The 25,843-nt window shown below is 40.7% G+C and overlaps 1 protein-coding gene across 1 annotated transcript in view; it reads left to right on the top strand.

Moving 5' to 3' along the window:
* Positions 1–25,843, top strand: part of PARD3B (par-3 family cell polarity regulator beta) — a 394,443-nt gene that overhangs the window by 321,012 nt on the left and 47,588 nt on the right. Inside the window, exon 21 of the mRNA XM_033064800.2 lies at positions 24,376–24,511. Within this exon, the coding sequence (XP_032920691.1) occupies positions 24,376–24,511 (136 nt within the window). The remainder of the gene's footprint in view (positions 1–24,375; positions 24,512–25,843) is intronic.

Genomic DNA, 25,843 nt, shown 5'->3' with positions numbered 1-25,843 from the left:
GACCAGCCACTGCCGCCGCTGGCAGGCATACCGGCCGCCTCGCCGCTGCGCTGTTTACGTAGTCGCCCTGCCGGCGGACCAGCCACTGCCGCCGCCGCCGGGCTCGCTGGCCCCCCTCTCCCGTCAGCACCGCCCCGCTGCCGCGTTCCCCAGCCCTGCCGGCGGGCTGCCGCCGCCGGGCTCGCCGGCCGCCCCCTCCCGTCTGCAGCGCCGCCGCGTTTCCTCGCCCTGGCCAGCACTGCAGGCCCCTGCACCGCCGGGCTCCCCCATGCTGCTGGCCCCGATTCTGCTGGGCTTCCCCCGCTGCCAGGCAGCCCCACCCGCCGGCCTTCCTGCTTCTGCCATGCTCCCCTGCACTGCTAGCCCCAGTTCTCCCAGGCTCCCCCGCCCCGCTGGCCCAGGCTCTGCCGCCCCCCCTGCCCTGCCCTGCTGGCTCAGGCTCTGCCGCCCGCCCCCCGCACTGCTGGCCCCGCCTCTGCCAGGCTTTCCCACCTCTGCCGGGGCCGGCCGGGCTCCAGCTTGGCTTGGGGCTGCCGCGGGCTCTCACTTCCGTGTTGGCAGCTTTTAGAATTTTGTTAATGTATTAGCCGCCCCGGAATATTAGCCGCACTTCCGGGTTTCCACCAAAATTTTGGTCAAATTGGTGCAGCTTGTATTCGTGAAATTACTGTAAGTTTGGTAAGCTCCAAGAAAGAGAGGAAGATTGTTACACTTCTGCTTATAGATAGCTATTTGTGAACCAGCTGACAATGTGCAAAATTAAGATTTTGTAAGTGGCATTTTAAGTAAATGGTTAATGGTTGACAATTAATTAAAATGAGTTGTTTAATAGAGAAGCTGCTAAAATCTTGTTTATAGGCCAGTCACTTCCATACTGGAAGTGCAAACCCTAATAGCATTTGGTATTTCCATTTAGTAGACAAGCAATGTAATTAGATATTTTCTTTGAACAGAGAGGTCTACCTTAGTGGATGCACAGGATGGATGGATGGAGCACAGTCTTTTCTTCTTCCAAGTTAACAGTTGTCTGGTAGCAGTACAGAGGGAGAAATGCATTTCCTCTGAGAATTTGGTAATCTTAAATAAAATTTTTAAGTCTTACTTTAATTAAAAGTGTAGAGGACATGATTAAGTCTGATCTGTGGTTCTGTTTTCCCACTACTCTCCAGTAGTCTGTTTTGTTCCATACATTTTAGGGTTTTCAAAATACCCAGCTTTTCATTGCTCCAGATTGTCTTCTGTCAGAATGAGTCTCTTTGGCCCCATCATTAGCCTTGCAGAGTTGCTCTAGCTAAGGAAAACAAAAAAAAGTATGTTTCAGTCAGGTTTATTCTGTTCTGCAGTTCTGGTTAAATGATGAATGTGAGCCTAGTCCCATTTCCCTGATTGAAGAGAAACAAGCAGAAGGTCATTATTCTGCTCGCAGTTGTGAGGCTTGTCCTTCCAGCAAGTCCTCTGCCAAGAAACTGTTTGTTTTTCTTTTGTTTTCCCTTTCTCTCAGCCCAGTTCCCAATCTTTTTATTAACCATCTCCCATTTTCTCCCCCAGATTTTGACATACTCGTTTTGCCATATGATCTCCTAGCTTCTGGATGTGCAAGTAGTTCAGAGAAAAACCCTGGTGACTTGGCCTTGTGCAAGCTTTGCTGTGTAGCCCACTGTAAGATGACTCTAGGTTGCTGACTTCAGGGACTTCCGCTCTATCCAAAACCATGACTTTGAGAAAAATCCTCTCCTATGTTTTTTCCCTAGCTGCTACTAGTTAAATGGGAAAAAAAGGAGATTCTTTACTTCATTGTAGAGGTAATCTTGGTTTAATAAAACTGAAGGTGAGGCTGTGGGGTTTCGTTGTGCTAGATTTTTAAGTCTGTGAATGAATGTGTCTGTTTTGGAGGTGGAGGAGTTTGATCATGAGGAAACAGTTCATGTGTATTAGCACCTGTATGTTCACACTCCAGGTGTGAAAGGCATGAGATCACAGCAAACTCTCTCTTGACTTTCTACTTTGTTGAGATATATTAGTGATCAAACTATTCTTTAAAATAGTCAAAGTTTAGTGGAATGCAAATAATCATTTCCCCCCAAGTCTGAAAGTATGAACAAAAGATTACATTTGGAGGAGGAAGAAAAAAGGGTTATCACTGGACTGCTTCAAAATGCTGAGTAGCTCCAGCTAAGAGAGTAGTGATACCTGTTCAGCAAGGGTGGAGAAGTAACTCTCATGTGGGACAGGGAGAATGGACTCACTGGTACCACAAGAATTTTTTTCAGTGTCTTCACTTCTGTGTGAGGTCATGTAAGGTCAGTGAGACCTGTGCTGACAGGTTCCCCTGAGTTACAGTTAAAGCAATTCCCAGCCTTCCTCCTAATTAATCAGTGAGAAGCATAACAGAGCCCTGAGTCTTCAAGCAGAATCTCACAATTTCTCATACGTTGTCAAAATAAATTGGTTTTCCTAGATCCCCAGAAAAGCTGCTTACGCCAGGTGAGAAGGCTGCAGCACAGGGAGCCAAGGGATGCTCCTCAGACCCACAGCACTTCCAGGTTCTGCTGCCACCAGGAATAATGCAGGAATTCTGGTAGGGTTTTCCAGCACAGCTGCTCATGTCCAGGCAAAGTGCTCAGCACTGTGTGCTACTCATACAACTTAACTGTGTAATAGAAGCCTCATAGTGGAAATCATTGTCATCTCTATGTATCCATAAAATGCAGGAAATTCTTATTGTTACACTTATTTTTCTGCAGTCACAGTTTACCTGGGGTTTACACCAGCAGATCTTTAAGATTTTACTGCTAATTGCAGCATAATAAGATATAAAACATTTAAGGGGGGTACAGATCTGACTTCAGAATGAATCAGTGGCAATCTTCTCATGGAAGTTTCAACAATCTAATTGCAGGATAAAACAACTGCTCCTAAAATTTATCCATGACCTTGTTCCCTCTTTGTGTCAAGATGCCAGGGGCAAATAGTTACCCAAGCGCTTCGTTGGCAGCATTGTTGACAGCAAGTATAGGCAAAAGCATGAACCAGATCTTTTGATTAGCAGAAAACTGTAAAAACTGATGTTGTTTGAAAAGCTGAAAATCACTCAATATTGTGCTAGCAGAAATATTGGGAAGAATGATGAGATGTGATGGAAATGGCTTAATAGGCAACAGGATGCTGAATAAAAAGACAATAATTGTGATTATTGTCTGACAGCTGTGCAGAGTGTACAGTCGATGACAAACTCTAAAACGTGCTGTTTTTCAATACATGATCACAAATCCACTGGCACAGACAGTAATCCAAGGGGTCATAGTAAGCCAAGAAATAGTTTATTGTTTCATCAGCTCGAGTCTTCTGATGTAGTTAAGTTGGTATATACTCTGAACCTCTGTGACTGCCCTTGCATTCCCACGAGGGGACCTGGCACCATCTGGAGTCCACGTGTACTGTGGCTAAGGAGCTGTTTCTCTGGCAGGTCATGCAGCAGCAGGGCTTTTGTTGACATTGATCAAGGTATCAGTATTGATCTTGGGATGGTCTAAGAGAATTGTGACTGCTTTGTGGAGAGTCATGTTAGAGTCTCATAGAAAATGAAAGAAACAACTTGTCTTCAACTACATCATGGTCTGCACCTGAGAGGTCTTTCATTAGGACAGAGGGACATGAGAAAACCATGTTGTTTCAGATGACCACACTCTCTTTTTATCACTAACTTGTCCTTGATGTCTGGGGGCCATGTTTAGAAAGCAGCAAAGGGTTATTGCATGAAACATTTTATACTCCTCAGCTGCCTGCAAAACAGGTAGCTGCCTTCATTTTTCTTTTCCACTAAACTGAAGTGGAGAAAAGCAAAAAAACAGCCCACAATAAAAAAGATGCAAGAGGAGTGAGTGTGAGATACCTCTAGAAAGTGCTGGAATTGCTATAAATATAAAGTGCTAGTAGAGCAATAAATGTTCTCCTAATTTATTTTTCTCCTTCTTGTTTCTCTCCAGTTTCCTACCTGTGTACCAGCAGGTCAGTGTGACGGTTTTGCAGCGTCACAGTCCTCTGCTGAACATGTACTCTGGGAGGTTGTTAGACCCTTCCTTCAGTGACTTGGTAGCAGGAAGGAGGAACAAGAAAGTAATAACTGATGTTTCAAAATTTCAAACAACATCTTATCATTCAGGTCTTTGACCCATATTTGTGGTTTAATGCCTTCAACCACTTAATTTTAATCCTAAATAAATTTTTTCAGCATAATAGTATCTTAGAGGCATTTCTTCTCATACCAGTATTAGCTGGAACATGTCCTTCAGCCATGGAGTTTATCTGTTTAAAACACTTCTGCCCTTAGGCTTAGATGCCTACTTAGTCCTGCATATGGTTATTACCTTGTAAATTGTAATAAACTGTAAATTATCATTATGGTATTTACATAAATGCATATAAAACAATTATTTTGAGACTGGCATGTAAGTTTAAGCGTGGAACATGTTTCTAATGCAATTGAAAAGTAAGCAGCAAGGCATCTTCAGAGGAATGGAAGCACAATAAACATAGTGGGTCTTGTGGAGAGGCAGGGAGAGGGCAGCTGTTTTCTATGCCTGAGTCACCATAGTGCTCAGTAACTGTCTGAAAGGATTGCTTTAACTGAGCACTTGTGTGCTGCAGACCAGGGGACCTGGGCTGCTTCTGCTCTGCTCTCAACTAATGTCAGAGGAGGCCTCCTATGGCTGCAGTCCCTGCTTTACATGTCAGCAGGAACTTCCATAACATGACAAAAGCGTGTGAGGTTGTGGAGGAGGGTTGGTGAACAGCATCAGAGTAATAAACCTGTTCCTAATTGTTATTGATTGGTAGTACACAAATGACAAGCAGTCTGTAGTCCTTCACCTGAATTAGGTGTTGTTTTCTTCCTTTAACATCTTCTGCTGTTCCTGATTTAAAATAAAAAAAAAAGGAAACCAAAAAACAAACCAAGAGACAATTATTCTGTGCCTCTGTATACAATGGCAATGTTTAAGCAGCAGCTGCTTCAGAAAGGGAGAGTAAAGGGGACTGGGGGGAAGGGATTGATCTTTTCCTCCTTTTCTCTGTAAATACCACTGTCTGCATCGGTGGTGATGCTTTGACCTCCTTACTACAGAGCTTGAAAAGTCTTGTGCTCTTAGTGACATGTTCTGGCTCCAAAAGTGAATAGGCAGAAGTCTCATTCTCTTTCTTTGAATGCTGTGACAAACATAATATCAATCTAAAGTTGATAGGGCTTGAGAATCCCTCCCAAAATTTAGACTCGTTAGTCTGACTACTGGTATTTTTTCCATGTCTGTGTGAACTCCTGAAATAAGTGTTCTTTCATACCTTCTTGCCTTTAATCTGCACTCTGCCCACTATCTCATTACTATTAGCTGTGGCAAATATACCAGATGTCTGAGCAGCTTCATTGTTCTATTGTTTTTCTTTTCCAGACTCCAGTGCATAGATAGATGTTAATTTCTCTTTTGTATTAAAACTCGCCTCCGAGGAATAAGATTAACAGTGTTCAGTCTTTGGCTGCTAGATACTGAGGTCTCATATCTTTTGAATGCTTTGTCTCAGTTAGTGTTTCTACTAGCTCAGTGCATTTAAACTGAGTGGTCTGTTCTTCTTTAATGCCCATGGAACCTTAAATTAATGTCCCTTGACTTTAGGAAAACAATTTTAACATGTTTTTAAAATGTTTTCTTTATTGCCAGGGTTCAGCAATGATACACAAAGACACCTGCTCTTCCAAGTGGGTGGAAATTGAAAATTGTGCCAAGAAAAATACTGTTCCTCAGAAAAGATCAAAATATGCATTGTTTAAAGCGTGGCATAAACAAAATAGATTATGTAAGAATCGTGACCCCTTGTCTGGGATGAGATCACTTACTTTTTGGGTCCATACCTTTTCTGCTAACAGTACTTCATGCTTGCATCTAAAAAGCCATGTATGAACTACTGCTTTCCCCAGCAACTTTGAAAAAGATAGAAAGCTACAGACACTGCATCAACACAGTTCCCACCATGGCCACTGATGTGCTTGAGTAACACAGCAGTAGGTCCAAACCTTTAAGAAAACATGTTTCTTTAAAATGGGTCACAGATCAACTGATAGATTTACAGGCAACAAATGTGAACACCCTGGATTTGACATTTTTTTAAGGTACAAATTATGTCATTTGTATAGTTACATAAGGCAGAAATTGTAAATTTATGTTGCACAATCTGAAAAGCAAATGATAGCATGTGGATTTGTGTCTGCTACTCGGAGAGAAAACTGATATGCACGTTCTGTTTCCATCAAAGTAAATGGCAAAATCTCTGCTGATTGAGATGGGAAATCAGAATTGATTCCCCTGCCTGGTTCTCCCTGGCAGAATGAAGTGATATTTTCTTTTCTGTTTTATACTTATTAGTCTCACAGCCAGGTTACTGTAACTTGAGCATTTCTACCATACGTCTGCATGACTGGTTTTGTTAACCACTTTTATTACTTTTTGGGCTGTTCTTTGCATCATGCTATCGACAAAATGATTTTTACATTTTTTTACCCCAAAGTTTAAAGCACAGAATGTGGAAAAGTCTGAAACATTAATTGGACTAGACTGCAGCATTTAAAGTAACCTATTCTATCGTCCATTTACCTCCCACATGAAATGAAAACTCTATTTTGATCTGAACTGTCACAGATAATTTCTGCACATAAAACACATCCAGAGACAGCTTTCAAATGGAGTTGTCACTTCTTATTTAGCAGGCTGGGGACTCTCTATTGTTGTCAAACCCTCTTTGCAAAAGCATCACTAACACACTGATTTGCACAGTTGCATGTAAGTGGAGGGATGGTTGTACGGCTTCCATGAAACAAAAAATTGTATGTAGCTGCTGAAATACTCTGCAGCTGAACTTACCTGCTGTTTAAGAGAAAATTCCTTTTTTATGATTAGTGTTTTTGAACAGATTTTCGTACTGTGTGCTGGTGTGGGGAGGGGTTGTTTTTAGTGTGAATAATGACAATTACCATTTAAAAGCTAGTAGCCAACATTCTGTTATTTTCCCTGACCTCTCCTGGACTAGAAGTTTGGCTTTAATCTCTTCACAAATTTCAAGAATTCTTAAGCAAGCACACTGGGAATATCTCCGAATTGTGAGTACAGAACTGCTGCCTCAGAGTGTATTCCAGCCAAGATGCTTAGGCAAGGCTGTAGGGCACTTGTTTCCAGACTGCTATTCTGATGGTGGCCAACGTGGCCATCTGGTGAGGCTGGCTGGAAGACCCAGCTATGGCATCACAGAAGAAGATGGTTTAAAACTCGAGAACTACTATTCTTCAGGCTTTATTTTCGTAACATTCCATTTGCCTTTGAACGTGATATATTTTCATAAAATAAACTTGCCTCCTGGCCTCACTTGTATTCTCAAAAATTTATGCTCTTGGAATAGGCAGTTAAATAGCAGTAATGTGTGATTTTTATTCCATTTTCCTCACAAGGTTGGAAAATTGACCAGGATTGGGGGTGAAGAATTTGGTTAGAGTGATGAGATGTCCTTTATTGCTGTCTCCACAACTACTTATGACAGATTAAATGGCAAAACACAAGCTAGAAGAATGCTCTTCTGACCTAATTTTCTACCACAACAGAGATAGGAGACTATCTGCTGATCTAACTGATAAGCATGACTTTGTCAAATCCAGATGGATGTGAAAGGAGTGAAACACAGATGAGGCCCAAGAGCCGGAGTCCTGCATTTTCTGCAGCTGCCTGAGTCCTTCAGATATCTTCACTCTGCAGCTGGGGTTGGGGAGCAGGACTGGAGGGAGGGAAACTGTGTGCTGTGGTGTGGAATCTACAGAAAAACAAAACTAAAACCTAGCAGCTTAAACATTACTGGCCAAAGCAAATTGCCTGGTTTAGGGACCATATCTTCTGTAATGAAGCAAGAGATGCAGAATGGAAATCACATTCTGATTTCTAAGATGTATGCCAGACGATTTGAGGCTTCTTTGTTCAGTGTGTCTCAAACTTCCTCTTGGAGAGTGATGTGATGGGGAGGGGGTTTCTCAGTTTTGCCTGTAAATGTACTGTATTCATGAATCAAATTTAGTGGCTGTCCCATGGGGAGCAGTGAATTAGATGGGGAAGAAAAAGGGTAGTTTCATGCATTAGTGGAGGATATACTTGAATGCAGGAAAATGAGGGAAAGAAAAGTCTTATGATCAATGTGCTTAAGTTAGAGATAGGGCACATCCATGGGGTTTTAACTTTGGTCATTGCAGAAAAAATGCAGCAGATGGAAGTGCTCTTTCTTTCTCCTACATCTCATTGGGCTAGCTTGCTTTCCTCTCTCTTGGTGGGACAGGTGTACAGACCTGGACTGGATTCAGCACACCCAACTAGCTGCTGCTCCAGGAATGGAGGCTGTGATTCACATTTGTGATGGTTGGCAAGCTTATAAAGTTGAGGACTAGAGAAGTGAAGGGATATTTATTCTACAGCAGAAATAGTAATTTTGCAGACTGCATTCTCACAGGTGTTCAGTGCATACTCTTTTCAGTTAATTACCTGACACCAAAGCAGCTTGGTCCTATTGTCCAGTAGCTCTATCAGGTTGCTAGTTCTTAATACAAAAGTGTGTATTCTGGCCAGTGACTTTAAACAGCATTGAGGCTCACAAACGGAATTTATCTTTGCAGTCTGTATGGGCATGCTACATTTGCCTCCTTCCTAAAACATCAAGGATCATTGTCAGGCATCCTGTGGATCTGTGTTGTTTCCATACTATCTTGTGCTCCCCCACCTGCTTGTACTGGTTCCATTGCTCTGCTGTGTGGGAACAGGGCTGTCTATTGATTATACATCTGTTCAGAGCCTATTGCAAGGAGAGTTTCCCAGGCAGCCTCTGCAGGTTCTTCCCCTGTGGTCCAAACCAGCTGTGGCCTGCTCTGGTCTAAGGGTGATGTGTTTCTGTTAATATTGGCATGTCCTGAGAGCACAGTGCCATCCAAAGTACCCCAAAACTTCAAAGCTTGCTTTTCTGCAGCTCTGCTTTCAAAACATGAAGCAAACATGTCCTGCAGCAGTGCCATTTACTGACTCCTGAGAATATCCTAAGTAGTGGTCACACCCTCATTTCAAAGGCAGTATATGGGGCCATTATCTGAGCAAATACCGTGCCTGTCACTGAAAATCCATTGATGATGATGAATTCTAGTTACTCATGACTGCAGCCAGATCCACAATGGTGAGTAGAGGGTAAAACATTAGCCCTTAAGCTCTGTGAGTTGCTCTCTGTAAGCAGGTCAGGGTTTCACAAGAGTTTAAGAAAAAAATTTTTAAATAAAAAATTAATTATTAAAAAAAAATTTAAACCTCTGGAGTCTCAGGGAAAAGGTGAGGAAATGAGACAAGGAAAGAAGAAGAAATAACAAAACTAAACAAAATATCCTTTGGGGGAGGGTAAAAGCAAATTAAAAGATTTTAGAAAATAAAAAATTCAGGATTTGAACAGGATGTGACAGGACGTTCTCTTGCAGAATGGCAGAAATATGTGTCTGTGCAGAAGAGTTAACTCAGATTAGAAAAATTTCAAGAGTTTCAGGGAAAGTTGAATTTCTTGATTATTTTGAAACCTTCAAGGAGAAACAGGGAAACGATGGAAATAATATCCTGCTAGAAATACTCTAGATCTGTGGTGGGATGAGTGCATTTGTGTTTGAAAAAACTACTATGTCAGTATTAGTTTAGTGTCCTGAATGTCATTGGTAAATGGGGTTAACTTGTATGAATCTGAAAGAGTTCAAGATTTTCATGTTTCTAAACAACATTTTTTCTTGTTTCTGCTTGTGTGATGTGGCACTGCTGTGTACCACCTTTCAGTAGAAATGTGCGATTCCAGAGACAGGCAATCTGTAGATCAAGGTTTGATAAAGTTACCCTTTTCTGACACAAATATCTTTTTTTGGAAATGCAGGTAATTTCATGTCCTCTCATTTCCATAAAATAACAGTAGATTTTATGTATTTACAGTTGAAACAGCACTAGCAGCAGAACACATTCTGATTTGCAAAATACTGATGGGTGATACTTCCCCTCCCTGCTTCCCTGCTGGATAACACCACGTCAGTGGTTATCCCTGGCTGTGCCATGCTGTGCAAGGTGAGCAGAGGCAGGTCCCCTGCACACTCAGCAGCCCTGCAGCAGGAGCTGGGCTGGGCTGTGCCCTGCAGTGCCTCTGTCTGCTGGCCCTGGCTGTGCTGCTGACAGAAACCTTGCCAAACATCCTCTCAACAGGGAGTTGAGAGGCCACAGTATACAAGTGTCCTGAGCGTGGATGATGGGTTCTTTTATTTATTTGTCTTGTTCATGTTACAAAATAGAGGTGGTAGAAGATGGTATTAGTTTTCTTAGTGTTGACTCAGAGTACTTTTGCCATTAGCCACAGCCCCTGCCCAGCCTTTTCTGCACTGCTCACTTGTCAGCTTTGACCACATTCCCCAGAGTGAGATTTTTCCTCATGCTATAATGAGGAACAGGACGTTCAGGTTTTTCCATGTGTTGCCACCAAAACCAATATTACAGCCAGACTCAGCAGCAATGATGGCAGCACACAATAATAACCATCTCACATGCGATTTAGATTAACTGCTCTTCTGTTTAGTTCATATAATACCTCAACAGCATGATCTGATTTGCTGTTTTCACATAATCCATCATTAATTCTTTGAGTTACAAAAATGACTTTTTTTAGTAGCAGATGGAGGGAAATGGGCTCCCCTGCATTCAGAAAGGAACTTTACTTTCTCCAACTACAGTTATGTCGCTTTATTTATCTGACTTTTATTTTAAATGTGGTTTCCTTTTACAAGTATGAGGATTTTGGGGACCAGTAATGCTTCTATTAGAGGTGTTGTCTTTAAGGCTGCCTGTCAGCATAGGTGGAACTAAGTGGTGATCACTGGCCACAGACCTCCAGCTCTGATGGTAAGGGAAGAGAGGAGTGGGTGTTTCAGCAGCGTGCACAGATTGCCTCCTCCTCCGTCTGAGGAAGATGTTACTGTGGCTGCCAGAGGAAGTTTTTGGGCTTGTAGAGGACAGCTGTGGCACCCACGTGGCTCCAGTCAGTGGTGGCAGCAACAGGAATAGGAGCCATAATCTCAGTGCCCTCCTACCTCGAGCAATACAGGACAGCAAGTAGGAGCAGCTCTTTGGGGAGTCAGAATTGTTTCCAGAGCTTGTAAGAAGAGGAGAAAGGCAGTAAAAGTAGAGAATTGCATGGAGATGGGAGAGGCTGTCTTCTTCCCACCCTTTCCATGCATGACAGGTGCAGAAGCTCTGCACCCACTCTTCCCCAGTCCATCAACCCTTTGCTAATTGTCTTCCCCTGCCTGAAACCTTTTGATCCTTGCCTGCCCTCCTCCCCTGTTCTCCTCAAAGCCTGTTGGTATCTTCCCTGCCTCCCTATGAACCTTACTCTGCCGTTGCTGAGTTGCATTTTGCCACCCCATGAATTAGAACAAATTAGACTACTTTATCTCTATCATTTGTGCAGCAAAATGCAATTTGCTTGTGTTGCTGCAGGTCCTTGAGCCAACTCTATTCTGGACACTTTTATCACTTTGCAATCTAATCTGCTGAATATCTCAGATCCTCTTGCATTGAAAGAAAATGTGGTTTTAAGGCAATTTTTTTTAAAATCCAGCTGTGTATTTATGCATGCACAAACCCACAGTGATACACATGTCCTCATGTATGTATGTACCTGTATAATATATAAAAAATACATATCACACTTTGAAAGTCCACACCTAACTTGCTAATGTCAGCTACAGTTGATGGACAGCCAAGTCAGACTCTTTTTATAGTCCATTTCTAAAATGAAACCATAAATTTTAAACCCAGGCTTCATCATTGCAGAGAAAAAAGCTTTTCCAGCCTATTGATGAAATATAACATTTGATAGGATTTATGAGGCCCAGATTCAGGAGGATAATTTGCAGAGCACTTAAAGCTCCTTTTTCCTGCCCTTTGCCTTCCCTCCTCTCAAATACACATACCAAAAAAAGCCATTAGTAATGAAAAATTATTAGGGAAGATTTTTCTTGATTCCATACAAATGTCAATTTGTGAGAGAGAAAGAGGAAGAAAACAGTTGCAGGAGCTCTTACAGTAAAGGGGTCTGAGTAGAGCCAGGCTGATTATATGAGAGGAATACTGGCTTTTACTGATAAATACACAGTGTGATTATTTGCTCTAATACAGTCATTTGTAATGTGTCTGTGTGTGTGTGTGATTTTTAATAGTACCGGATGGAATTTATTTTTTTATCACATTGAGATATTCACAAACCAGCCACACAAAGTTAAAAATAAAACTGATACCCAGCTTCTTGGTATCTTGATAAAGTTTCCTTCTGGCTTGTATTACCAGAGTGATAATTTCAGAGGAAAAACATCTTCTGTAACTTGTGATCACAGTATCTGTCAAATGGTAGGAAATGAAGAAAACTGCCAGACAGTGTCAGATTTATTAACAGCTCTAAGAAAATCAAAATTAATGCATTTTCTCTTCTTTGATGGGTTGAAATGTCCATGTGCTGTACTTATCTTAATGGACAAGTGAAGGAAGTAGCACTCATCAATTAAGTCTCTCATTAAGCTGACTACAGCTTAATCTGGAGCACATGCAGGAGTACCAGGCTGTACCCTCAAAAGTGTCATGGTTGTTAAGGAGTGCTCATCCCACAAATGCCAGGAGCAGCCTGCTGGACCAGGGACAATGCAGTCCTATAGGGCAGGGAGGGGGACAGCCATGGAAACAGGCTGTGCCACTTGTGCCTGGGGAGCTGCTGGCCTGACTTCCATTGGAAAACTGTATTTCCACATGTTGACAACCAGTCTTCAACCATTTGGGTTGAAAATGCCTATGTAGGAGGTGTGCTGAAGCTGAATTTTTATGGAATCAGGTAACAGCTGGGGTTTTTGTGGGGCGGGGGGGGTGTAACTGGAAGGAGAAGATGACAAGGGGTTGTTTTGTCTGTGCAAAAAGTTAAAAGCAGCAGCATATATTCTTCCAACAAGAATCTATAGTCTTTCCATATGCCAGAATGGGGTCTTTATATTTTGGAAGGGAACCCAGCCTAGTTTTATACCAGACTGTGGCTTTTGCCACCCTTTGAACGGTGACAATTTGACTAAGTTAAAAGATTTAGAGTACTTCCCACACACATGATAGAAACTTGGCTGCTAACTTCACCAAAAGTACTTGTCCTGAACTGCCAGAGCCAATATATGTTTCTCCAGTAGCAGTTCTGGCTGCAGGGACCAGATAGACTCCTGTTGCAGGAATGAAGGATGAGGTAAACAGGGTTTTCAGTGATGATCAGTGTTAGCAGGCCCCAACACCCCACCTTCCAGGGAGGAAAAGGGTGAGCTGCTTTGAATGCCCTAAAAAATGCCATGGAGGGGCAGGACAAGAATTGGAACAGTGGAGAGGCTGGAGCAGCTACAGAATGGCGAGTATAAAAGGTGGGTGCTGGGCCAGGCCAAAGCTGTGGACAATTTGTGGATGCTTCAAAGTAGAAAGAAGTGTACCAGTACTGCAGGATTGATGCTCTGTGAGTGTGTCAGGCATGAGTGCCTCATTTGAACTGGTGCCAAAAGGAAGAGGGCTCTTGGATGTCCCATGCCACCTGCAGCCCCATCCTCACTGGCAGCTGCTTTGGGAAGTGCCTCTGGGAGATGAGTCTCAAGGAGTGCTGGGAGGAGACAAGCTGACCTAGGTGCAGGGGAGCTGTTTCTGTACTACAGCTGCCTGTGGGACAGAGGTTTGCTTGTATGGGAAGCCAATAATGGGAGGAGGAAATTGGCATCCTTGGCTGAAAGATAAAGAAGGGAAAGACTTCCACCATCAAGATGAGAACAGAGAATTGAGGCAGCAAGACAAAAACAGATGGAAAAGGACTGGTAAGGTTTCTCTGTAAACATGGCAATTGAAAGCATATGTGAATCATTCTGTGGAGGCAGAGGTGAGCCCGAACCAGAACACTTGCTCCAGCATTTCTGGGACTCCCAGCCAAACATAGAGGGATAGGTTTGATCTTCCTTTCCCAGGCAAGGTATGCCAAAAAACGATTCTGTATAGTTTGAAGATTCCATTATTTCATTTTTTCCATTTTAATTTAACATTTTTCAAAGCAATTACTGAAAAGGAGTAGGGGTTACCTTCAGTCTTAAACACCTCTGTTCTCCAAGTGGAAAAGCAGGAGTAATTTCCTATCAGAAGTGCAGTGGAGTTGCAGCTGTAAGAAGGAGGTAGGAAAACAGTGTACATCTGTAAGTCCAGGAGCTTCCATTGCCTGCACAATGCAAAGCAATAAAGTTACACTGCTAACGTGAGGCCTCTAAGTTCAGAAATACTTCTCCAAAATGCAGTTTGGCTTATGAAGAGTTCAATTCTGTTTATTCAGAGCTTGTGATTAAAGTGAGTTGAAAGAATGTGTGCTCCTCAGTCTGTGAATGCAAACTAAACAAGAGTGGTCCCAGGACCCAGCTGCACTGAGGGAAGTGCCCAAGGTGGGAGGCTGCTGGAAGGGTAGATAGGGTGGCCTTGGAGGCAGCAGAACTTTGCAAAAATATATCTACCCATTCAGCATCTCTCAGGGCTTTTGTTGAGCAATAACTGCAAGCTAAATTTGCCATATATAATTCCTGAGAGAAGCCAATGGTAACTGATGTTTTGATTTTTGAGCGTGTTCCCATGAAACTTCTCAAATCTCAGTTGTAGTTTGGAAATACTGCCCTATCAGAGAACCAAAATGAGTTTACCTTCAGGGTTGTCCCCACAGTAAAATTGTCATAAAATTTTTAGCCCCATGAACTATTACAGTGTAGAAAATATAGTTATACCTGTTCCTTTTGCACATCTGTTAAACGTTTCATGTGTCACTTTAGTATTTATTCTAAGTGAACTTCAGATCATGGCACTGGAGTTAGGATGTTCTGAAGAGTGTATGTGGATTATGTCCCTCTGCAAGAAGCCCCATGAATTTTAAGAGTCATTCGAGCACATTCAGCAGTGTTTTTGCTTTGCTGTGCCTTGCACTCACAGCTAACAAAATGAGCTAGAAAAAAATTCACTTGTTGTCTTTGCTTTTCTGTAGCTTGTAGTTGGAGCATTAAATGCTTTCTGTATAAGGCTTACACACTTCACCTTGCATGTGCCAGTGGCTTAATAAGAGCATCTGCTGTCTTTCTGCAGCAAATCTGATGATTTTTCTATGCACATATATTTAGTTGTACATATAAATAGAATCCAGGCACTGTTAGATGCTTATGAAAGTGAACGTCAGATTGAAATGGTAACATATGAGGTTTTCTGCAGCTCCATTTATGAAGTATCAAGTTAAAAACAAAGCTGTGAAGTAGCCAGAAAACTTTTTATTTCTGCAGCCAAAGGCATATGCTTGTACAACCTAACCTAATTAGGTCTCCGATATGTTCATAGAATGGTCAGTATTTCATGTGTTGTATCGTTGTCTGCGAGCTGTTTTTCCATTATGGTTGGACTTTTACACAGCAGAAAGTAGGAAAGCACTGCTCCAGATGTCTGGCTCCTTTCACCAACTTTGTTGCTGTCTACAGCAAAATTTGAGTTTTAACTCTACAGAGCAAATTCCCTTTGAATCTTTGGATACCCTTAAACAGTATAGTACTGGAGCATGTGTAAATGTCTACAAAGTACAGTGATTGGAGTGGCTGGTTTAAGAGGAGCTATAAAATGGTTCCAGCTGGAGTGCATTCTTGAGGTAAGCTCAAAATGCACTCCAAATTGTCAGCACACTACTCAGAAAAAACACAAGAAACAAATCATCTTTACTATGTTTTGCTTCCCTTAATGCACATAAGGATAGTGTAAGTGGAAGCTGGTCAATTTTCAACAGTTTGTGTAAAATTGTCCCTAGGTTTTGCTTCCGTACTTCAGCCTTTGTGAACAAATGCATCACACAGGGTTGTAAGTATACCTGTGTGTATTTCTGTGGTCATAATGCTGCCTGTATTTCAATAAGTATTGTGTATCTGTCCATTAATATTTATATGGAATGGAGAGCTTTGGTTCTTGCAATTTTTAATAAACATTGGTGGTGTTACTAGTTTATACCGAACATTCAATATGCTCCATCAAAATGGCAGCTCTAATTAGGTTCCTTGAATTAGCTAATGGATTTTGAGAAAGATAGCTTACAAAGCTCTTACAGCTGTCCAAGATAGTCCTGCCATGGCAGAAAGACAAAAGGCTGCTGGAAGCTACAGATTTGAAAGCGTTAGAAATGCGGCTGACAGTTAAAAAAGACAAATTACGTTTGTATTTTTTCCTGTAAAAGTCCTAACACTGGATTAATGTTATCCTTGTAGTGACCATTTATTAAAAACACCCAAAAAAAGCCAACCTTGTAGTAAGGATGTGTTTTGGCTCTGGGAGCTGTGTTTTTTGCTGATGCTTTGCACATGATCTGAATTCTTTTTCATTTTTAAAGTGTAAGCTGTATCTCTCACAGAATTACAGACACAGAACTTTTTATTAGTTGAGGTTGATTTGTCTACCTTCTCTCTAGCTAGACTAGGTATTAAAACAGCAAACCACATAGAGGATTAGCTGCTGCCAGTGGCATGGATTGGCACATATGTAACGAAGAGCAAATGATGCAGTCTCTAGTGTATAAGTAGGAGAAGGAATTTCTGAGAGAAAATGGATAGTTACTCTGGGCTTTGAAATTTTCAACAAAATATGTTTTAGAACATGGGCAGCGGCATCTACTGTGAGGAAATTCTTACATCCTCAATTCTTCTCTCATAAGGGAGTGCAGAAATGAAAACTGCACTGGATAGTCACCTTCTCTCCCTCTTGCTTTTGCTTTGTGTGTGGTAAAGAGAATTCCTGAGGGACTCCTGAATGGCTAATTCATTGGAAGTTTGCAAAGTAGTTATTATTTCAGCTTTAGTGAGAAGTTTAATAAACGATAGTGCAAAATGCAATAACCTGTAAGTGAAGAAATCCTAGCTGCCAGTTCCAGGTAGGTGTGATAGTCTTTAAGAAATAGAGTTACATTTCTACACTGGAATTTAGCATTCAGCATTTGCTTTGTTGGATTGTTAAAGCTGCTGTAAATGGAGTTTGGAGGGCTGAAAATCTGCTCTGTGTTGATGTGACCTATCTATTGTAAATATGCCAGCTGCTTTACATCAGTAAAGTAAAACACCCCCTCCCAAGCTGTGTTGTAATACAAAGTGCCAAAAAAGGCAATTTAAGTACTTTGCCGCGTAAATCCAGATGAAATTACCTTGGAGAGAAGGCCTTCAATTATGCCTCACACGTGACTTCTGCATGATGGATAAAAGGCATAATTGATATCATCTTTAGTGAAGAAACCAGAAACTGTTGCATTGTCTAGAGGCTACTGAAAATACCAGGAAAATCTGTTTTTCATTATTTTCATTGTGTATTGTTTATAGAGAGTTTGGTTGTTGTCAGCAGCCGAGTCCCTAATCTCCCTGCTTTCCTAGCCCTTTGAAGACAAGTGCACATCTCACATCAACAAGACAGCAGTAAACTGGTCCCATGCCAGAAACAGACATTGCCATTAACCAGCCTGAACTGGAAAGGCATCTTTTTTTATTATTAGTTAAGATCTGGTGATTGCCTTCTTTGATAAGGCACAATACATTGAGCAAAGAAAAGGAAAAAAATTACCTTTCTTTGAAATAAAGATGACAATCTGGCTACAAACAAGAAAATGTCTGCCTTTTTCTCTTTCCTTTCTACTTGATTGCAAATAATGTGTTTCTATTAGAGTAGCATATATCATATCTGCTTACAGTGAAGTTAAACCTCAGTGTGCCAATTTTGTTTCCATAAAACAACAAATTAGGCTATACCTCCCATTATTCTTGGCCAGCTGTAGTCAACTATAAGTTATAAAGGAGAGTAATGGAGATGAGAAGTGGCTGGTTTGAAAGGATGATGCTCATTTGAATGTCTAGGCCGTCTGCCATGACAAATAGGAAAAGGTGTTGTATGTCATGTGAAGGGAGGGAAACATAAAAGGTTGCCTTGTGTCAAGCCACTGAGAGATATTTTATAAACAGTTTGGAAAAACTGAAAGTGATACAAATCTGTTGGTCTCAATCTTCAAATGCTTCTTTTGAGGCTTCTGTAAACATATTGTGAGCTATTTGGGGAAAGAAAAGGTTAATGACATTGCTAATTCATATCATGCAAGGTTCTCTTCCCTTCTTTCTTCCTAATGAGTATGTAGGAACCTGAGAATATCATCTTCTCTCTTTCTACTAAGCTCCTAATGTCAAGAGGTCAGTAATGATGTTACAGGGTCAATAGGAGTCAATTTACGTCCAGACAAATGGCAGTCATGTGCTGCCCTAGGAGGCTTTGACCTTTTGGACAGAAGTGGTTGTACTGCTTTTATGTTCACCTAAAGAATTGAAAGGTGACAGCATATGTTCCACTGAAGCACACTTATAAGTTTTTAAAATATTATAAAACAGATTAAGATTTGGGAACTTTAATATACAGGTTCCACTAAGTGTAAATGGCTTATTCAGTCTAATTTGTTTTTCTGTGGTTTGTTTATGATTCTTTGTGTGTGTGTATGTACCTAGAGAGAAACACATCCATCTAATTCTTATCAGTCCACCTGTGCAGACCTTCTCAGACAGTCCTGCCTAAATGGAACAGGGCTTAAAGTCTACCCCAGTCACTTTGCTCAAGAGTCCAAATCAAGTGTCCTTGTAAAGCCCCTCTCCATTGAGAAAGACAGTAGCTATGTACACATGAAGTATGTTCCTGCCCAGAGCAAGAAAGCAGGTGTTGTGGAGACCAGTAAAGCCATGTGCATGGTTCCAGCTCCTAGAAAGGTGTCATTCTTAACTCAGTGTGGGGTGTGTGTAGCCAAAACCTGGGCTGGCTTTGGCTAAACATCAAAGGTGATTCCTTAACCTGCAAGGCATTTCTGACAAGTCTTTCCTTGCAATACCATTTCTTTAGTCAAGTGCATATGAAACAACAAATGTTGATTTTTTTTCTAAAATCTCTTTCTCTTGGTGGTCCCAAAGATGAAAGCTGAATTACAGAATTATATAATTAAGTTCTTACCATTGATTTTCTTTTTATAACTTCCCAATATTCTTTTTTATTCCTTCTTATTACTGAGGTTGCAAAAATATCTTCATAAGAAATGTAATACTTCAGGGTAGAAATGCAAGGGCTGGAACTGAGAAGGAAACTTACTCAAATATTTATTTGTTATAACTTCAAAATGGAATTTTTATCCTAAGTGAAAGATACTCTTACATGCTCTGTTGGATGCCCTTATAGTGTGTATCTTTGTAGACCACTGCTTTCCTTTCAGTATGTAAAATTAGTTTTGTTTTTTAGCAGATTGTGAATGGAACATTGTCCATTCTCTAGAGTCTGTGAATCACGTTTTGTCTTGAATTTGTTTGTTAATGGAAAAGTCTCTAAAAGAATAATTTTCCTTTTTCTTCTTTTTTGTTTGCTTGTTTTGTTTCATTTTAACTTGGAAGCACCAGTTGTTTGCTTAGGGGACTGACAGTCAGCTCGGTAAAATCAGTGTTTGAAAGAAGTGGCTGGCAAAAAAAGCCCTGTGCAATAGTAATGTGTTTAGGAAAACCACTGGAAACAAAATGTTTATTGCCTCTTTAAATGTATGTTTATATATAGCTTTAAGTGGTTCATCTTACTTCGTATGTGCAACACTTGTTTTTAATTTTGTGTTATCAAGAAAGCTGAAGTAAGAAGTCACTAATTAAAAAAATGTCATTTGAACTTGAATGATGGAAATCCAGATTAGCAACTCAGAGGAAGAACACAGAGAAGATTTTACTGTGCAAAACTTGAGCCATACATATTAAATACTGATTATGGTGTTTCAATTCTTTGAAAAAAAAACCCTAATCTGTCATATTGAATATAAAATATTATTGCTATAGTGCTTGTTCATCTCTCTCTTCAGAGATGATGGGGTGAAATTTTGCAGTCATATTTTACAGAATGTCAGAGAGCTTGGAGCTCAGTCTCTGCTGCACTGTGGTTCCCCTTTTGTCTTGGGCTGTCTGTTCCAGCTGAGAGGCTCCTTCGAAGCCACTGCCTTTGCACTGGCAGTGGGCAAGGTGGGCTCTGCGTGGTGCTCCTGACAGGTGCAGGCACAGGGAGGGGAGGGTGATTTCTGGCCATTGTTTATCCAGTTGGTGGTACAGCCCCAGCAACTGGACTAGAATGATATTGTGTTGATTCAAACAATAGCACAGACTTGTTTCTCCTTCTCCCAAGCCAGAAGAAGTCCTTATTCTCCCAATAAGGACTGTATTTAACAAAACTACAGAATGACTGACAGGAATGTGCTTTTTCCTCTTATGAATCTTTTTTCTATTAAGCAAAAAACAAAACAAAACAGCCCAAGAAAAAAAAATACCCCCACCCCCACCTTGCAACGTGTGCAGCTTATTGGAAGAACTGTTGAACTTCTCTTAAGTTTTTTTTATAGCTTGGGATTTTGGACATGGTTGTTACTATTGTTTGAAATCAGCACCTGAATCTTCACGACTCTTTTTGAAGTTTCTCAGAGATTTATTCCTACACATAGACATTATTTTAGAACTTCCCGGTGTCAGCTGCTTCTGAATCAGTCTCCTTACATGTAGCACAATTTCAGGAAATCATTCTGAAAACAACTGGAAAATGCTGAGTGAATGGTTTTCTTGGTTTTCTCGCAGTCTTGTGACAGAGAGAAGTCAGCAACTACATTAAATTTTGGATCCTGGGAACATGTGAGGGTGGAGGGAATGGTGAATGTGTTGGTGCGTGGTTCTCTGAAGAACATGTAGCACAGCTTCAGAGCTATGTCAGGGAAGCAAGGGTGCACAAAATCATACATATGATGAGGACTGTAATATTTATCTCCTCAAGGAGAGAGCACTGCATTAAATGTAAAGCTACTGTAAAAGAAATCTGATGTACTTACCAGGCTTGCTGAAAAGCTTCAGTAAGTGTCCTTAATATAAGCTGACTTTGATTGGAGTATTGTTTTTATATTTCTTCTGTAAGCTCAGGTTCCTTTTCAGTGTAAATAGTCACGCATCTGAAACATTTGAACTGGTATTCATCTGCTGTTTCCCTGTCTGAGAGCCACTATCTGATCAAACCAATATTTTTTAATTATGTATTTATAGGCAGATGGGAGAATAGTTTACAGTCAATGTATGATCTTCTCTGCAAATCTTGGAATATTGTGTTGGGTTTTTTTTTAATATTGCCTTATCAGTTTCCTTTTTTTATTACTGATGACTTCATTCTGTTTGAATTCAATGCTTCAGTTTCTTTGGGGTAAACTAATAGATTATGTATGCGATATTTGCACAGTGCTGATTGAATTCATCTGGTGAGTTTGAATGTGGTTCATATATTCACATAATTGTCAGGAGCCAAGTTGAAATTCAGAACTGTTTCATGAGCATTGCACAGGGCATCATATTTATCTCACTTTACTCAGGAGTGGGTAAAACTTCCATGGTAAGCTAGAATGCAGCTATTTCAAAAGCCAGTGTCTTTTACATTTGTGTCTATAAACTGGTGGAGAAAAAAAAAAAAATTGTGGAGTTTTAACTGTATCCTGAAAATATGAAGTGAATGTACTGACCAGCCCTCTTTCTACCTGTTCCCTTCACTTTTCTAACAAATTCTCAACCTGCTGGCCATTTTTTACCAGACTTTACTAGTGACTTGATGTTCAGGAGATACTGGAACACATTTCACCAAGTGCAAATAAGCATCCTGCTAGAGAGGCCCAGATGAATGCTCTTGCCGGGGAGAAACACTGCCGTGTGAACCATTATCAGACACAAGAGAACCCACAGGAGAGAAGCACAGGAAATCAGACTTCACGGAGCTGCTTGTTTCCACAGAGATTATGCTTGTGTTTTCACACTAATCCAGATGGATAACTTTCCATGTGCTGCTATCTTTCATTCAAATGTTCCTACTCATTCTCATGGTTAGGGCTTGTAGTTTAATACCATGTGGCAGAGGTTTGCCAAAGCAAAAGCTGTCAGGCCCTGTCTTGTAATACCTATAATCAGCTTGAACTTGGCAGCACCACTTCCACTCACTGGCTCAAAGGCTTTTAGTAGAAGGAAGTTCACCTACAGGAGATCTACAGTCAGTGGCATCAGAGGCTCCTGACTGTCTTGAAATATATCAATCTCAGATTTGATTTTAAAGGGGGGTGGGGGAAGCCAATGTGGGTGTTGTTTTCAGATTACCTCTTCAACCAAAGTACCTGGTAGTAAAAAGTGGGTTAGACCACAGGTGACAGGTGTTATACAGTTTGTGGAGAACTTCAGGGAGTCAGATTGGCTGGAATCAAACTAGACCTATTGCCTGTATTTCAGTGTTTCCCTCTTAGCTAGTGCTGTTATGGGCAATGTTTTTGGCAAAGCAAAAGGGATAATACTGTGGGCCTTATCTTATGTTACCAGCTCTCATTAAAAACCTTATCTAGACTCACAAGTAATGTCAGGGGATTTCACAGGTATTGTACAGCTCATGAGCTATGGACCAAGATTCACTGTTCTAAGTGAGAGTCCTCATTAGCTAGACCTCCGTTTCAGTGTTTTGCAAACTGGAAATGGTTCTCCGCTATTTGACAAGAATTCATGCAAGGGACAGAGGGCATTTATCTGTGGAAGGAATAAAGCTGAAGAGGGAATATACTTTTTTTCCACTCAGTAGTCCACAGAGTTTGTGCAAGCTTTCTGCACTGTCTTGGCAGATCACGACAAAAATTTCATGTGCTCTGGAAGATTTCAGTAAGTCAGCCAGAGAAGCCTGAAACCTCTGGGGCTTTGTAGAGTGGATGGATAACTTAAGCTTCAGGAGAGGAAGTCATTAGATTTTTCAGGGAAACATATTGATGCTGCAAGTAACCATTTCCAATCCTAACTACATATTCAGTTGCATTTGCAGCCTACGTGGAATTTCTCTTAATTGGTAGTTCATTTCCAACCAGTCTAGATTGCTGATACATACAGTATTATTGAACTGATGAGTTTATGTCCAATATTTTGTATGTGCTGTCCAAATTCAGTTTGCTATCCCAATCCTAAAAAAGGCTTCCCTAGATTCTGGCATACTCATAGTGGAGCACGAAGCAGCAAGATGCTCCACCAAGTCTGTGCTCGTGTGAACAAATCTCTGTAGACCACTGATAGTGAGGCAGAGTTAAGGTTGTAGATTAAGAGACTATATGGTGATGTGCTGCAATAACAATGGTTTGAGTTTAGGAGCAGCCACAAATTAACTGTATAATTAATAATTCCCTGTGAGTGCCAGTAAATGCTACTCAGCCATACAGTCAGTACTCACCCCAGTGCTGACTACAGCAGGGCTGGAAATAGCTGCAGGAAGCTTTTAATTTATTAATTTTAAATATGGCCAAAGTTTTTTGAAATCTTAGCCATTTTCAGGATTTTATGTAATATTTCCTGGTTATAGCCTGAGCTTCCACAGTTGTACAAGCCCAGCTGTAAGGTTTAAGGTTCTAGAGTCAAAACCCACAGAAAGGCATGTGTTTAACTTGATAAACTAAGCAGCTCCACTGGATTTACCAGAGCAGTTTGCACTGTATGCAGTTCTCCATACAAGTGAGCCTTTGTGGATTACTAAGTGAATTACTGTTTAATTACCACTTTTAAAAGATGGTGTCAAGATTTAATAGTGTATTTTCCCATCTCTCTTGCCTCCCCTGGATTTTCATGGTTGATGTTTGAGTTCTTTGTATACTTGGGAGGGAGTTTGGAGTTTTTTTATGAGATGAAACTTTTCTGTGCTTCTCTGTGAATAGTAGTTTATTCTTTATCTAGAACATATGTAATTTTAGGGAAATTCCACATTTAGCATGGGAGCAAAAGAAAACATTTTTTTGTCAGCTTATCATCATCATCATTATTATTAAAATATGATAGTCACTTATAGCTGCTCACTGGAATGTTAAAAGTTTTCTTGTGCTCCCCCATCTGTCTGCATCCATCTGTTGTCTCTTGTCTTGTACTGGAATTATTAAGTTCTTTGGACAGGGATAGCCTTTTTTAAAAACAGGGATCAAGTTTACAATTAGCAGCTTTGTCAATACACGAAAGCAAAAATAAGGCTGATACGAACCAGTGGGAACTATGCAAATCAGGAAAATCAGATACAGTCCCTTTGTCTCGGGTCTGGCAGTTCTCTGTGTGTACCTGGTATGAGCTATGTGTGTTCATAGGAGTTTTACTTAGCTCTTTTTTCTCCGCAGTGGCTGCACAGGTGGTGGGAACGCTGATCGAATCCAGAGGCTGCGGAAGGAGTACCACCAGGCCAGGCGGGAGGGCTTGCCTTTCTACGAGGATGACGAGGCAAGAACACAGCTCTCTGACTACAACCAGTGCTGGGTAGGTCCACAATGGCATCCAAAGTGCTTTTGCAATACTCAGAGTTAGCAGAGGTGCTGATTTGTGTTGTCCAGAAATCCTGTATCAGTTTAACATGAATTTAGGGAGTTCACAGAAATGGAGAAATCCCTAATGTCAGCTCACCAAAGAAAATGTTAGCAATGAGGACTTGGCTAAAATTAACTTGTCTGCTCACTGTGTTTGATTTAGGCCCAGGTTTCCTCCATTAAGCCTGAGACAGACAGTCACTGCCAAACTTTGTCATGTATGGTAGCATCAAGGCTTTTCACATGGATTTATGGTGCTCTGGCTGTTCATCTAGTGATTCTCTGGGTTAGAAAGATCATTAGAAGAGGAGACTCTCACTGTGCTTAGCTGCAAAGTGAGAGGGAGGAAATAAATGCATGTCTGTTCTACCCTTCCTTCTGCACATGGACAGTAGCAATCTGGCCATGTTACAGCCTTTGTAACTTTTGTAAAGTGAAAAATGTAATTATTTGCTCCCCTACATCAAATTTCTTAAAATATTCTATGTACGCTGTAGAACTGTTACAGGCATAGTGTATTCCCTGTTTTACATCTACAACTCACACTACCCTGAGACATATTATCTACCCCACTATAACAGTAACATATAACCTATAGAAGAACCAGAGATTAAATCAACAGTGCCACATTTTTGAATGTGTTAAATAAATGCAATAGTCATAGTCTATGGGTACTCAAGAGTTCTGCCTGAGCAAGTTTTGAACTTGGATTCTTGTCTCTTTAGAAGTAATTATAATCAAACAGCATTCAAAAATGTAGCTTTGATAAAATGCAATTTATGCTAAAATCAAAATTTTAGTTTAAGAAAGGCAGAATTATGTAAAAATATTAAGAATCTATATACATTTGAAGTTTGAACTAACATTGGTTTTAATGTCTCCAAACTATTGGTGTGAATACTGAAGTGAAATCTGCAGTGACTGCAGCTATAGTACAAAAATGCTATGCAAGAGTAGACTTTATTGAAATCACAGAGATGCAGAGTTAAAAGGGGTGTTTTTACATATATTATCATATATATTTGTTTATTAACTCCAGCACTGTTGTTGTATATATTATTCTAATTCAATTACCAGAAGTGTCATCTTCAGTGAAATAATTCTTTCCTGAAAGCAGTTAACTGTAATCCATTACCTTAAATTTTGTGACCCAAATTTGTGAGTCAAAGTACCTGCCATTCTTCTTCTGAATTGCTTTTGTAAACTAAAATAAGAATATGCATCACATGTGTCTTCCTGTTGAAATTCTACATTGTGGTAAGTGTTCTGACAGGCTTCAGACTGG

This window comes from Catharus ustulatus, chromosome 7, assembly GCF_009819885.2.
Source record: "Catharus ustulatus isolate bCatUst1 chromosome 7, bCatUst1.pri.v2, whole genome shotgun sequence".
Taxonomy (NCBI): Eukaryota; Metazoa; Chordata; class Aves; order Passeriformes; family Turdidae; genus Catharus; species Catharus ustulatus.
The sequence above is the reverse complement of the archived record's forward strand: the minus strand, read 5'-3'. Positions and strand labels throughout refer to the sequence as shown.